Consider the following 16,027-nt stretch of genomic DNA (forward strand, 5'->3'; position numbering starts at 1 on the left):
AATCCTAGAGATAACATTAATTATAAAAGAGCTTATTATAGGGTACAAAAGCTCTGTCATGACCATAAAGAAGACAGATGGAATACCTATGTTGAACATCTTTCTCATACTGATCACTCTGTATGGAAACTTGCAAGAAAGTTAAGAAATCCGTATAATAAAATTGGTCCAATAGAATACAACAATAGAACTATTCATCATCCTGCAGATATAGCAAATGCCTTTGCTGATACCTTTGAAGAGCAATTCCAAATTAATAATATCTCACACCCTACTGATGAAAATATTGAAGAGCGAGTTAAAAACTTCCTTCATTCCAATAGGAGTAAAGCAAACATACCTACCAGTCCCACTGAAGTTAATCAAATTATTAAATCTCTCAATAGCAAGAAAGCCTGTGGCTATGATAACATTACTAACAACGCAGTTAAAAATCTTCCCAAAAAAGCTATCATATATCTTGTCAACTTATTTAATGCTTGCCTTCGCAATAATTATATTCCACAGACCTGGAAGATTGCCACTATCATTGTCATCAAAAAACCTGGAAAAGAAAACAAATTTACTACTAGCTATAGACCTATTTCTCTTCTTCCCTCCATTTCAAAAATCTTCGAAAAAATCATACAAAAAAGATTATATCAGTATGCTCAAGATAATAGTATCCTCTCACCATAGCAATTTGGCTTTCGTAAAAAATACTCTACCATTCATCAGGTCTCCCGCATTGTGGAAAAGATTGGAGAAGCCTTTAATAAAAAAGAAACTGTTGTAGCCCTATTCCTGGATGTTGAAAAGGCTTTTGATAAAGTCTGGCATACTGGTTTAATATACAAATTAATTCACTACAATTTTCCTCCTGAAATCATCAATCTTATTTATAGCTATTTGAGCAATAGGTTTTTTCAAGTCAAAATCAATAATGAATATTCTACTCGCAGAAAAATTATGGCGGGGGTACCTCAAGGAGGAAATTTGGCTCCCTTCCTCTATTTAATATATGTCAATGACTTCCCTAAACATCCTGGTACAGAAATTGCTCAATACGCTGATGACACAGCCATTTTTTCCATTTCTATCAACTCTAAGGGGCGAATTCAAGTGCAACGCTTGTCATGGTAATCGCACTTGCATTGCAAAACCGAATTCAAGTGCAACGCTTTTCGGACACGCCTACTGAAAATACGTCACTACCATAGAGGAATTTTGCGGCTACTCCTGACCTGCCGCAACCAAGGTTCTTTAATATACCGCAAACTCTTAACAGCGACTGTAAACAAGATGGCTGAAGTGATTTTGCTCAGGCGTTTAAGAAATCGGAGAAATGCTGATCGAATTCCTTGGCATTTAAGAGACAGTCGTAATGCTTTTGAAATGTCGGAGCGTGAATTCATCAGTTGATTCAGATTAAATCGGTTTGCTTCAATGAATTGAAACCTTTTCTAAAGGCAACTGCCAATGGATATTCTCTGCAAAAGCAGGTTTGTTTTTACTTCAGATTATGAAAACTGAAATACTTCTGGAAATGTTTCCGAATCAAAGACTATGCTTAAATGACCTATTTGAGAATATTATATATTTTTATACGTAAACACACAAATTTTTAATGTTATTGTATCAGGATTCTTTCTTTTTCATCCCGTTTTTTTTTCGTAGTAATGATCGAAATCGTTAATTACTTCGAATTTTGGAATGCAGTAATAATATCACCATTAATTTATTGTTTTAATTACTCTAAAACGTAATCTCGGAGAAATTGTTTTTCTAACAGAAATTATGCATATGCCTGTCTTTGAGATATATATATATATGTATATATTTGGGATTAGTATTTTGGAATATTATAGATTTTTTCATGGTTTTAGATACGTGCATTTAATTTACATATGCTAGAATTTCAGTGATATAGTAAATTAGTTTGCAGCAATAATTAATCTTTGATATGTATGCAATTAAAATTTCATAATTTAAATTAACTTTATATGAATAGAGAATATTTGTTAAATTCAAATTTCATTCTTTGCAGCAATGGCACATGAGAATTATTTAAATTTAACTTTACTTTTTATTCTTAGGAAACAATATATATATATTCTGTAACTGTAGGGGAAAAAAGCATGAATTTTTACAGTTCCCATGTGTAAAATAGTATTTCATCCCCCAAAATATTAGTTAATTTTCTCCTAATGTATAATGTCTTGCCTGTTCGTACAGTGTGATTAATGTCATGGTAATTTTGGATACTTTCTATAGATCTTGCATAATAACTACACATGTAAGTTATATACACATTCGTAAATCTCTTATGATATGAAAAGTTATTGCAGACTTTCACATAACTATTAATAACTTGATATTCTCGATAACAGGTGACTTACCTTACTTCCGTAGACCATGATCAGAATTAAATAAACTTATAAGGTTATCATACTAAATTACACGAAAAGCAGCATGACATAAATAAATACAAAGAAATTAAATGTATTTACTCTACTAATAGATTATTATATTACATGACATTGGTTTTGCCCATGTATAATGGGAATGAAAGCCAGTTTTCCATAGAAAGTCCTCTACAGAGGCATCTGTTTTCTTAAGCAGATTGCTTTTACCACATTTCAGTGACCTTGATTTAAGTATGAAACTGGATAATATTTTCTTTCTGCATGAGATGTGTTAACTGAGTTTTAGAAATATAAGCCATCTTGCAGTTACTGTGATAATACTAATTTTTGGTACCTCCATATTATACCATCAACCATGAAAGTTGTGCTAATTACTGTTGTGGAATTCTGAGCCAGACATTTGTATACAGCAGTTACAACAAACCATACATCAGTCTCTCTGCAGAATACATGAAATAACCCTGCTGTGAAAGTATTGGACCCACTTCGTAAAAAAACATTCGTTCATTACTACTGTTTTATTTGCGGTCAAATTTTACCAAAAGCTCATTTTAGAATGCTATGAATACAAGTTGTCCACAGGTAATTGTTCCAATTTCTTACTGTTTTGTTCGCTATTTCCACATACAGTGGATGTTAATTCTTTCGACCAGCTGTAAAAGAACTGGAGTACAATCACAAATGTGATTCTACCTAGCTTACCAAGAATTATTTTGGGTTACATACAAATGAAACCGCAGATGTTGCGAGTGTGGTGATATTAATTTTTGTTTTGTCTTCATTAACTGGAAAAATAAATTTTCCATTAATGGTGAAAAGGTAAGAAATATATGATAATAAGTATAATATTATAGTCATTTCAAATTACTGCAAGAATGTTTCATTATTATTCAGATAATAATAACAAAAAGCTATCTATGCTATAATTATGGTGAAGTATAGATATTAAATAATACAAAATATTAAATAAATTTTAGAATCACCTATTTACTATAATTACTACAATTTAATGAAAAAAGGGTAGCTGTAATTTTTTTTTTTTTTTTTTTTTTTTTTTTTTGTGTGTGTGTGTGTGTTTGTTTTAACGTTTTATTGCATATTTTTTAATAATGAAAAAACAGTGACATATTTTTGTTAAAAATGGAAAGTAAACTTCTTAAAAAGACTGATTTATTAATATATCAACTATATTTAATGTTAAAAATCTGTGTATTAAAATTTCAGATGAAACTTTCTTTTGACTTAGGATTTATGTTTTTCTAGGTATGGAATGCTGGTCTGAGGGTTCTCTATGCTATAGGACAATGGCCAGGCAATACTCATGATGCATTTATATGGAGTGGACTGAAACAAAATCTAGATAGTATTTTGTCGCATCCTGCATATCTTCGGGAGATAGTGGATTATATTCCCATTTTATCACGGGAATATCTCTATAATGAGAAGCACAAAAAAGTTCGTGCAGCTATAGAGATCAAATCAAGATTTAGGGTACTGCACGATACTGGTGGAACACTATTGTATTCACAAAGCAAAATATGTAAAATGGTCATATCTGGTGGCCATTTTACATAATATATGCTTAAGGTATTGTGTTGAAAATCCTGAGATTGATGTGTTTGAAGATGATGAGTTGGTACCTTCAGAAAGTTTTCAGTCAGTGCATGTTGAAATTGCATTGCACAATGAATTATCTTTAAATTTTGAAACTCGATAATAAAAACCCAAAGTGGGCAACAATGAACCTCTGGCAAAGGTGAAACCCCCTTCATGGATAATAAAGAATATATTATGAAAAAAATTACTTTCATAATATATTCTTGGGGACCCACAAGCCATGGTTTATATTTAAACCTGTAACTAAATGCACAACCCTAAATGATTTAATTGATAATAATAATCCTAAATAATTTTATTAGTCCTGGTTTCAAATGCATACTGACAACCTTTATCATTATTGTTCTTCCCTCTGAATTTCTTGTTTCCATCATTTATGTTTAAAAACTCTTGACTACCAGAAATAACTTAATAGGCTCGATATATATATATTTTAGTGTTGATATGCCAGTCATGATTTACAATAGTAATTCACTATAAATTAGCATTGCACTTAATTTATCTTAAACTTAGCAATAAGATTTACTGTACTGAAATTCAGTTTCTTCCAAAAAGTCAAATGTTTCCCTTTCGTCCCCTTCCGTGGGACAAGATAGAAAATTTCCATGTGACAATACACATTTAATAGCATAAGAACTTCATGCTAATTTATTATAGTATAAATTAAAATTGACATATTTTGTCAAAGATATTTAAATGTATTTCCTAAAAACAATTATTTCACTCTATACTGTTTATGTCTTCTTGGGGGTGGGCAAAACAAATATTGGACAGTTCAATTTTCCTCCACCATTCCTGTGAGCGTATTCTTCGATTAAGCAGGGTTTTGCTCCAATTCCTGATTAGCATAATATGTAAAGAATAAACAGCCTATGATTTATGCCTCCATATCGTCTTGTATTATTTAAAGAACATACATTTTTCTTTTAATTCTAGATTTTAAACCATTAAAGTAAGGGAAAGATTGTTTGCTGAATTTAGATTTATATCATCATTACGCATTCACTATAATAACTTACTGCATACTTACCTCAGTGGGTTTGCCATTAATAGAAATACATTTAAGTAAAATCATGAGTGTATAATAAATTGTTTTTCAGCCAAAAAAAGAGAAGGGGGAAAATAAATACAGTTTGATTCACTTAATTTTTAGTAGGCGACTCAACATTGTTATTGTAAACTAGACATTAGCCATACTTTAATAGTTGTCATCTCTGTATTTTTAGAACTTCGAAATTAGAAAGTCAATTTTATCTGCCATTGTTATGGAGCTGTAGGATATCGAATGTTATTTCTTCAATGATAAAAAGAAATGAAATTTTTAATACCACATCTCATTCATATAACTTATTAACATAATTGAAAAACAATTTAATTCATTTCGTGTTATATCTGAAAATTAAAATTTGACTAAAGATTCTTACAGGTCTTATTCCCATTTTCCTCCAGGAAAAAGATAATTGCTGTGTAAAATGCATAAATATTTTCACGAGACTTATAATAGTGGTATTAGAATTATTATAATGTTTATGTCATATAATGGATCTGTGAATTTCTTTTAAATAATTTTTATAATCACAAAATTTTATAAAATTAAGAAAGTAGTAAATTTTACAATTAAAATATGAATCCCACACTGCAGAAATACATACAAGAATGAAAACACTGTAATATTTGAAATGCATGATTTATTTTTTTAATAAATTAATAATTAGATTTTGAATTTCTAAGACAGCAGACTGATTTGCAACTGATTGCTTATACAAGTCACATATTTCACACAGTACATTAATATATTCTTCTGCGTTTCAATTATTTCCTTTTCTGCAGCTGTAATATCATCTCTCTTCCTTTTTTCTCTTCGGTCTCCTGCTTCGAATAGTTGAGCTTCTATCTGAGGGAAAATTTTAAAATATTCATTCAAATTCAAATGTTCTTAATTTTTATATTTCATAATGTAAAACACTTTTTATAATTAATTAAACAATCAAACTTCTCTAAAAAGGAACAATTCATAATATTGATTTCTTTAACTTTTAATTTTTTTCCCTTTATAATTTTTAATACTGTTTATAGATCAAGAGGATTTAATTATTATTATTTTAAATTCTTAAAATCTTGTTAATAAAAGACATACTCTGTATATAATGTTCGCAATAAAGAATTGAAATAACTCTTTTGTATGAGAAATATTAATTTACATCTGTTATAATTACTTTATACCAGCGGTTCTCAGCCGGTGGTATGCAAAGAAACAAAATATTTTTAACTATGAAATTCAAAAATCTCATAAAGAAAAGAATAGTTAATAGAAATTTCCTTTGATCGAAATTGACTTAAAGATTTGGAAAATGACACACTTGTTAACTTTTGGCTAAACCAAAAAAAATAATTTAAAGGCATTTCAAATAAAGCTATCAAATTTGTATTGTCTTTTCGCACAACCTGTTTGTGTGAAAAATGATTTTTTCCATGTTAAATTTGAAATATAAATACTCATCAAAATAAAAAGTGAATCCTAATTTACCATTAAATGAAATAAGAGCAGACATAAAGACATTAAATATTATAACTGAAATTTTGATAATCAAGTGAATAATTAATTTAATTAAATTTAATTTTGATAATTAAGTAATCATCAGTTTTTAATCTAATAGTTTTTTATGTGTACATATTTAATACAAAGAGTGTGCAAATGGCAATATATATATATATATGTTTTTAATATTTCTATTGAGGAATTGAAAAATAATCATTGTAAAATTAGTGGTAGTATTAATGTTTTTCAGTTTTTGCTTAGATGGTACACTACAGTCAAAAGGTTGAAAACCACTGATTTATACCATTAAAGTTTTTCTGTTGGGAGGAAAAGGAAAAGAAGAATCCAGAAAACATTAGATTTTATGTAATAGATACAAACTTGTCATTCCTAAATGCCATTGCAGATTTCCTCGTGATAAAGGTGTGGAATTTTCTAATGTAAAAAAGCATAAAATAAGCACAATTTACTCAACAATCTTGACTGAAATATACATGCTTTCAGAGATAGCATAAAGCAAGAAAAGTTTACTCAACAATCTTGATTGAAATATACATGCTTTCAGAAATAATATACAAAGCATACTGCATAATCAACGTTCCTGTACACCTAACACCTCGTCCACAATTTTCTATACAATTCATTAAAGATAGTTCCTGAAACATAACTGACCTAAGAGAAACATGCATACTTAATAATAATTTATGCATAATAATTTAACAAACATTGATTTTGGGTAAAGAGCTACATTATATCAAAGAAAGAATGAATAATGAATTTGCCTTTATCCTACAAATACTTAAAAACATTTACATTAAAAAAAATGAATTATACATAATGGTAGCAAATTTTTAATGAAAAACAAAACAAGAGTTGAAAACTTAATGCAGTTTTTGTCAATATTTTACTCTCTTAAAATTTATATAAATGTATAGAAACTTGAAATGCATACCGCATTTGGCTGGAAAACTTGTGGTATTGTGCTGCACTCTAGGGAAAGGGAAAAAGTATACAATGAAGCAATCATAAGAATAAAAGATATTTGCATATTATTGAAACCACCTTAATAAAAGTTACCAAATTTTCAAAAATGTGCCAAACTCTGGCAACAATTATGTATCAAAATTTTTCAGGTAACATGCTCATGACAATTTTTCATTCAAGCAATGTCACCATTTTCATATGTGTTTCTTATGTTGTATTTCAAGTTCCAATGGATTTTAGATATGAATAGTTGTTTTAGATTAATTTCAGATTTAAAATACTGCTTGTGGAGCTTACCATCAAAAGACGAAGCTGTGTTAAAAGTTCTGCAGGAATAGAATATTTTAGTACAAAAATTTCTAATGGAAACAACTATGAGATGAATTTGGTACATAGACAAGGCATGCAGTATCAAGTTTATGTAATTCTCTGATTTTTTTTTTTAAGTGAAAACAGATCACTTGGCACAAGTGTTAAAAAATTAGACAAAAAATTTGTGGAAAATGTATTTTTTTTTAAACTATCATATAATTTTTATTTAATAATTCAAATTTGTATTTTAAAATTTGTTAAATGTTTTTTCCTTTGATATGTTGATAACATTTTGCCAACTTAGATAAATATTGATAGTTTGGTTATGCTAAAAGCAAGCTGCAAAAACAACGTACTTCTCCTGATAAGTATTTTTCTCTTTTCATTTATAAAGACCACCAAACTGATCCAGGTGTTTGTGTTAATACGTAAGTACCAAAAAATATTGAAGAATGCACAATGAAAGATGGCAACCAGTATGGTAAAAGATATAATTAATATATGCAATGAAAGAAATCTTATTAAAAGACGACATTCATTATCAGCAGAGAAGCATGACACAGTTACGGTAAAGAAATTAAGCTTTTGTTTCTGCACTTGTAGCTTTTAATAGCCAAAAATTGTTTTTTGAAATTTTATGAAATAAATAAATCTGAACATAACTGATATCAAATGAGAATGGGTCCAAACTTTCACTTAAGAAGCAGAAAGTGTACTGTAAATGCACAATATAATGAGCAGAACACAAAGCATAATTTATAAATTAACCTTTACTCTGGATGTATATATTACATTAATATCACATTAGAATTATCAGGGTTTCATATAATTTCTTATTTAATTTCATTTTATATTTCATTTTTAATTTCATTTTTATATTTTCCAACGATGTACAATATAAATCTAAAAATTGCTCTTAACTGTTTCATCACATAATGAATGTCAAAGGGAAGGAATGCTTGCGTGGAAGACTAAGGAAAACTTAGTATTCATGTTATACATTGAAAAAATGAAGAAAACACTCATGCAGCCAGCTTTTTCACCTGGATTTAAAGAGAGACTGGGATAGCGATGTTCAGCAGGCTTATCTGCTTGTAGATAGATGGGCTTATTAATTACTATATAATTCAAGAACTAGTTAATTTTCATATGGTAAACATGCCTACTGTCACTGAAGAATCATGCATCTGTATTAAACAATAAAAATATAACACAAATTTGAATTTTAAATTAAACTTACTATTAGAAGAATTAAAACCAAATGCTGTAATTTGAAAATGGGAAAAAAATGTGGTTTATATTTGAAAAAGCAAGGATTTTTGTCTGAAAGTAAAATATATTTTACACACACCTGTTGCTCTAGATTACTTTGGAGGGAATTTTCTATAGGATAAAGTAAATAAAGTTGTACACATTAAATACATGTTGTACACATTAGTTTTCAGGACTGGAAGAATTCGTTACATCACACTACAACGCAGTAAACACTTGACCATAAGCTCAGAGAAATTATGGGAACTGATGTTTTTTGTTTACATCGACACGCAGTCTCATTGGATATTGATGTAGTTTATCGGACAAGCTCTCCTGGCACGAGAGCAAACCAGCTCCCCATTGCAATTTTGACGTCATCAGTTACCAGAGCGGTAAAGCGTTGCACTTGAATTCGACTTTAGCAGACGATAGCAGGAACGCCTCTTGCGAGCTAACATTTGCAATTTATCAGAGCGTTGCACTTGAATTCGCCCCTAAACATGCTCAGCATAAACTTCAACTAGCTGTAAACAATATGCAAAACTGGCTTCAAAAATGGAAAATTAAAATTAACCCTAATAAAAGTATCAACATTATCTTTAAAAGAAGCAATAAAAACCCTGTCTGTAATCCTCTGCAAATCAATAATAGTCCTGTTATCAGAGCCAACACTGTTAAATATCTAGGCATCACTCTGGATGTGAAACTTAATTTCAAAGACCATATCTCATGTATTTGTGAAAATACCAGAAAAGCTTACTTAAGCGTTTACTCCATCATTAATCATCATTCTAAACTTAGCCTTCAAACCAAGCGCATTATTTATCTACAATTAATTCGACCTGTCATGATGTATGGCTCCCCAGTTTGGGCGGCTGCTGCCAAAAGTAATAGAAAACCATTGCAAGTTTTACAAAATAAAATTATTAGGATCATCACTGGAGCTCCATGGTTTGTTCGCAATATCATACTTCACAATGACCTCAAAATTAATACTATTGATGAAGAAATACTCAGAAGTGTTCATAAATTCTATGAAAACCTTTCTGCCCATCCTTCGTCTATTATACAAAATATTGGAAATTATGATTTTACAATAGACCAGCCTTATAAACGACCGCGCACCATTCATCATAATGTTCAGTGGTAGATTGCTTAAATTGTATATATTTTTCAACTTTAGCTTTATATTTGGAATGTAAAGCATTTGTTTTATACATCTATTTACTCAAGAATTTGCACTTATAATCAAGATTTCCTATTGGTCCAGGAGGACACACCTTTATATGCAAGATTTTTATTTTACTACTTACCTTCTATGCATCAGAATTTGTTTCTATTATTTATCTCAAGTATTTTACTCCTTTTCATACTACAAAAATGTAACGGCACCTGTATATAGACTTTATTATTTAAAAAATGCGCAAATTATGTAATTCTACAGTTCTTCTCGACTCTCCAATCAACATCATGGGATAGGCCACGTGACTTACAATTCAACTAGATGTTTCTTAAACTCAATTCTAGTTCACTCTCTCGCACCTAGATGGTGCCACCTCTGGTACTTTTCATTTCTTATTTCAAATATATTTTATCATTACTCATATACGCCTTTATTGGTTATACACTTCACCACTTTAAAGCCTTAAATGGATAGAAAAAATAGCACGAGTAATGCACTTTCATTAGTACGAAACTTGAAAACAATGTTATGACCTGACCTGACATCCATTTTGAAGCTAACTTGTTGATATTCGCTATTGGATTTGCACTGATTTGTTGACATATTTGTGGATCGATTCCGACCTAATTTTCAGAAATATGGGTGGTTGTGCTGCACCAAATTGTTCGAATCAGTCTAAAAATAACTTTAGGATGTTTCGTTTCCCTAGAAATGAAGAAAGACGAAGAAAATGGATAGTTAATTCTCGTCGAGATCAATGGATCCCGGGCCCAGGAGCGTATCTTTGTGAGGTAAGTTCAGCTTCGTATTTTTCCATAGAATGTTAGAAAAATTACTCTTCTTGATACTTTAAAATATGTATTTTCATTTAACTGTCACTTATTGACGATCAACTGATTTTATAAGTACAAAATCAACTGCGGAATGTGTATGTGTTTGTGCAGTAAAATATCGTTGTTTCATGTTGTTTCTTTTGTTATCGTGAAAAGTTTATACCGTTTGTAAAATTTGTATCATACATTTCATGTAAACTTTGTGCTCAGTTAGAAATCTGATGTGCCTTTTCTTTTCTTTAATTTTACTGTACGATTGGTGATTTAAAGTAGCATTCTATGTTTTGATTCTGATGTATTGTCGCCAAATCGGATATTTGGCGCCAATGTTAAAAACTGGATGGTATGATCCAAATAATAAATGATTTTGTTTTTTCTTTATAGTAAGATAAATATATTCTGTATTTTTAGACATTTTTAAGAAGTTAAATATTAATTTAAATATTCGATGAATCGTTTTGATCCCATTATTATCCTTTATTGTAGTAGTAAATCTTAATGTATTTTTAACTATAGGTCCTTTAAATTTATTTTTAGTGTGTGAGCAGGAAATATGTTTTAAGTAGTTTTACAAACATGATTACTTTTTAAAAATTTTGTTCTATTTTCATAAAAAAAATTAAATTTATCAGAAAATTACATTCTTAAATTAATATAATATATGTAACTGTAATTAAATACTAGTGCTTTTGATTTTAATGTTAAATTTCATGCATGCTTTTGTTAAATATACAGGTACATTTTGAAGAAAATCAATTTGAATGCTCTAGGCAAGATGGGCGTAAAAAACTCAAGCCCAATGCTGTGCCAACTCTTTTCAATGTGCCTAATCCCCCACAACTGTTGACCCCCACAGCGTCTAAAAGGCATTGGTTTATCAAAGCACCATTCAGGTACATCCAATTTTTGTAATGTATGTGTTTTTTATTTTTATGGTTTTCATAAAAAAATATGTTTTTATTACAAATGGACTAAATTGCTTTATAAAAGAATCAATATATTGAAATTAAGGCATTATGTGATAAAGCTGTAATTACAGTCCCTAAGATTAGATTAAAAAATTGAAAATTTTGATGTTGTTATATATATAATTAAGTATGTACTTTGTTATTATAATCATATATTGAAAATTAGGCATAAAACCTCAATTTGATGTAGTTTTTGGATAAAGTTTTTGTAGTTTTTCAAGGACAGTCATACATGGGTCTGGTTTCTTCAAATTTGCTCCTAAAAGAAAGAAACCTGTATCTGATTGCCTTCAAAGTCAAAAGAGTTTAAATCAAAATTTATATTAAACTAAAGTTGCTTTTTTGCTTAATTTTAAATTCCAGATAAATAGAGAGAAATATGTATGGAGAAATATGTATTCCAGATAAATAGAGAGAAATATGTATAAGTAAAAGAAATAATATTGAAATTAATAAGTAATACAATAATATAGTTATAATACATTGATTTAAATGTATATTTTAATGTCTTAAATGTCTTGTCTGAATGTTGTTATTTTTTGTTTAAAAATTTACAAAACTTATTAGGATTATTTATATTATTTATTATTAAAATTACATTAAGTATATTTTATTTATCAGCATTTTCAGGTATCCTTACTTATATGTGTTTCATAATTTTTGCATCTTCAGGGTGGCTTGCTGCACAGTTTACCTTTATCAACTGAAGCAATTTCTGTTGCTGAACCATCTGTTGTAAGTCTTCATTTGAACAGTTATTAAATATTTAGTATTATAAACTTTTTCTAAAAAGTATTAACACTGTTTCTAAAATTTAAAAATATGTTAACGTAATATTTACTTATGTTTAAGAAGTATGAATGCTATGAACAGTCCAATGTATTTATGCTTTTTTATAAGTTGAAAGTTACTTTTAAAATGGTAATGATTATTTGTATTTATTTTTATCTGATCAGAGTTTATAATTTCTTTCACTTCCACATATTTCATATATTATAATTTCTTTTAGATTCATTTGCCACAACCTTCAGCTTCATATTTTGGAGAAATAAATTTTGCTGCTGAAGTATTTGATGTAAATTGCCATTTTGCACTTCTAAAAAATTTTAATAGTTTTTTAACATCTATTCGTAAACTGTACTATGTTTTTTTAAATGTTTCCATCTTCATAATCATGCACTTTGTTTCATTTCACCAGTGGTTGCAAATGTGTATATTACAGTACATATCAGGTGTGTTTGCAACAACATTTAGCATTACCATCTGATTAAATAACAGCTGCTAGTAAAGAATCTATGCTATGTTTTCATTTGAGCAGCTATTAAATGTCATATGTTTTACATATATTGATGAATTTTTATACGATTTCTGAAATATGAAATTGTTTGTCTTATGGTTCCTAAACAGCTGTACTATATCTGGCTGTTGTGCTATGGAATTATTTTTGAATTTTGAGTGTTAACAATTTATTAGCTATTTATGAATTATAAAATGTTATGTAAAATAATTATTTCTTAAAATGAATGTAGTTTATATTATCTGTATTTCTAAATTTCTTATATATATATTTCAGGTTTGTTTGCAAGAACAAGCTTCAACTTCATCTTGTGATAAAATGCCATCTATTTGTGAAGGATCTCATGTAAGTAGATAATTAGTGTATTATTAAATTGCTTGCTTATACAAAACGTTTCTATAAACTTTTTTTTTGGGGGGGAAAGGAATGTAATTAATTTCATCAGCATTTACAAATTCTTTGTGTACATTTCAGGTTTGTTTGCAAGAACAGCCTTTAGCCTCATTTTGCAATGAAATACCATCTATTTGTGAAGGCTCTGATGTAAGTTGATAACTAATGTATAATTAAATTGCTTCCTTATATACATTTAAAATGTTCTATAAAGTAATTTTTGGGTAAAAGGAATGTAATTAATTTCATCAATAGTTGCAAAAAAAAAACAACCTTTAGTCTCATCTTGCAACCAAATTGTAATTAATTTTAATTAATTTCATCAGCATTTGTGAAGGCTGTGATATAAGTTGATAATTTGTGTTATTAAATTGCTCATGATTATGGAGATAATTGATCCCTTGAAAAGCTGGAAATAAATTTTAAAAATCTATTTTTAAGTGAAATAAATTTTAAATATTAGAAAATAAAACAAAAATAATCTAGAAAATGCTGAAAACAATAGAGTCAAATTTAAAAACCCACCACAGTATAGGGAAAGAGACCTGGAAGTTTCATTTTTATTTTGTGGATTTATTATCTGTTTAAGTTTGGCATTTAATCCAAAGGGGCTTTGTCCCTGAAGGACTATTGTTTTGTATTGAAACACTATAAACGGCTGCATCACTTTTCAAATTGTTGCCACCAAATATTATCGTCCTGTACTATATTTAAAGAAATTATATAGTGAAGAATCTGCATAAATGCATGTATGTTTTTCGCATTCTGATAAAACAACGATACCTAGAGCCATCAAATTTTGAATGACTTAATTCTACTGTGAATATGGACATCTGGAAGCCTGAATTTGAAATTCGGAATTTGTTTTAATATAGATTTTATATGTTGTAAAACTTTAACGAATTTTTGATTAACAAACTTGAGGATTTCAAAGCGAGTAATGGCAATGTTTTACAGAAAAGACACTTTTATCTCCAGCGCGTGAGACAATGAATCGGGAATTCTGAAGATATGCTCATTTTAAAATTATCTTGCAATATTGCTGTTGAACTGAATTTTATAGTTTAAGTGCGAAAAACTTGATATTTAATAAATAAAGGTAAAACACAAAATGTTAAAAAAAGCCCCTTTGGGTGTAATTTAAAATCTGAAACCTTTCAGATCTTTTTTGTTTGTTGTGTTCCCCCCCTTCTTTGATGATTATTCATATAGATTTTTTCTTTATTCCAGGATGTTCTTTTAAGGAATTTTATAAAACAGCAGACTGAATTGATCTAGCTTCTGCAATGCCAGAACAAAATATTACTGAAAGAACTTACAGTAACCAAAAAAAATGAAATTAATGTTTTAAAAAAATGGCATAGCACTGAAATTCAACTTCATGACCTTCAAGTACAGCATGAGGAATTGCTGAAAGGAGTGAAAACATTTCATTCAGATGAACAAACAGCAATATTGAAAATTCCTCGTACAAGCATTGCAAAATGGTCTAACGAGGGAATAATAAAAGGCCTCAAAGTTAGATTTGCCTTGGGCAAGCATGGTTATAATTACTTGCACAGAATAGGTTTTCCTGTGCCTTCATACAGCACTTTAAATAAAAGACTTCAAGGTCTTGAAATGAATTTTGGAGTCATCAGTGACATGATTGAACTTTTGAAAATTAAAGGAGAAAAAATGAATGCTAGTGATAAAGACTGTATTTTATCATTGGATGAAATGGAGATTTCTGGCAATCCTGATTTTGATATTTCAAAACGTAAATTTATTGGTAAATGTACATTAGGAAATCAAAAGGGTGCAGGAAATCACTATTTAGTTATTTTACTAAGAGGTCTGAAGCTGAAATGGAAGCAAGTGGTTGCCCATGAGATAACTGGACAGGTAACAGGATGCCAGCTGAAACAACTTGTTGTCAATGTTATCAAAGCTGTCATTTCTGTTGGATTTAATGTTGTTGGTATTGTTAGCGATATGGCAGCAGTAAATAGAAGCCTGTGGAATTCTTTGGGAATATCTGTTTCTCGAAACCAAAGAAATAATTTCACTACTGAAATTAAGGGCAAAATTATTTACGTATTTGCAGATGTGCCACATCTTTTAAAAAATCTCTGGTCTGCAACTTTTAATCATAGTATAAAACTGCCCAGTTATGTTTGCAGTAAAGAAAATTTCATTACTTTGCATGTATCTGCAGGATTTATTAAAAGATATCTGGTTTACTGAAACAAACCAAATTTGT

The 16,027-nt window shown here is 29.2% G+C and overlaps 1 protein-coding gene and 1 long non-coding RNA gene across 2 annotated transcripts; one reads left to right on the top strand and one right to left on the bottom strand.

Moving 5' to 3' along the window:
* Positions 1-5,693: 5,693 nt before the first annotated feature.
* LOC118191677 (uncharacterized) lies at positions 5,694-9,598 on the bottom strand. Its single transcript, XR_015043217.1, has 3 exons — positions 9,209-9,598; positions 7,514-7,551; positions 5,694-6,996 (listed from the first exon to the last, which is right to left on the bottom strand). It is a non-coding gene; the product is annotated as an uncharacterized LOC118191677 (long non-coding RNA).
* A 1,281-nt stretch (positions 9,599-10,879) lies between these two features.
* LOC146999433 (THAP domain-containing protein 2-like) lies at positions 10,880-12,039 on the top strand. The gene is made up of 2 exons (XM_085826627.1): positions 10,880-11,085; positions 11,863-12,039. Exons 1-2 carry the CDS (start codon positions 10,933-10,935, stop codon positions 12,037-12,039), a joined length of 330 nt encoding a protein of 109 aa, XP_085682753.1. The 5' UTR covers positions 10,880-10,932.
* The last annotated feature ends 3,988 nt before the right edge of the window (positions 12,040-16,027 follow it).

The sequence above is a fragment of the Stegodyphus dumicola genome, chromosome 1, assembly GCF_044657685.1.
Source record: "Stegodyphus dumicola isolate Sdum_Otavi_A_Nest chromosome 1, ASM4465768v1".
NCBI classification, from domain to species: domain Eukaryota; kingdom Metazoa; phylum Arthropoda; class Arachnida; order Araneae; family Eresidae; genus Stegodyphus; species Stegodyphus dumicola.

What these genes read in the sequence shown, in the direction of transcription:
- LOC146999433 (XM_085826627.1), top strand. Translation starts at nt 10,933, where the DNA reads ATGGGTGGTTGTGCTGCACCAAATTGTTCGAATCAGTCTAAAAATAAC. An exon ending in CAGGAGCGTATCTTTGTGAG is followed by an intron (nt 11,086 to 11,862) that starts GTAAGTTCAGCT and finishes TTAAATATACAG; the next exon opens with GTACATTTTGAAGAAAATCA.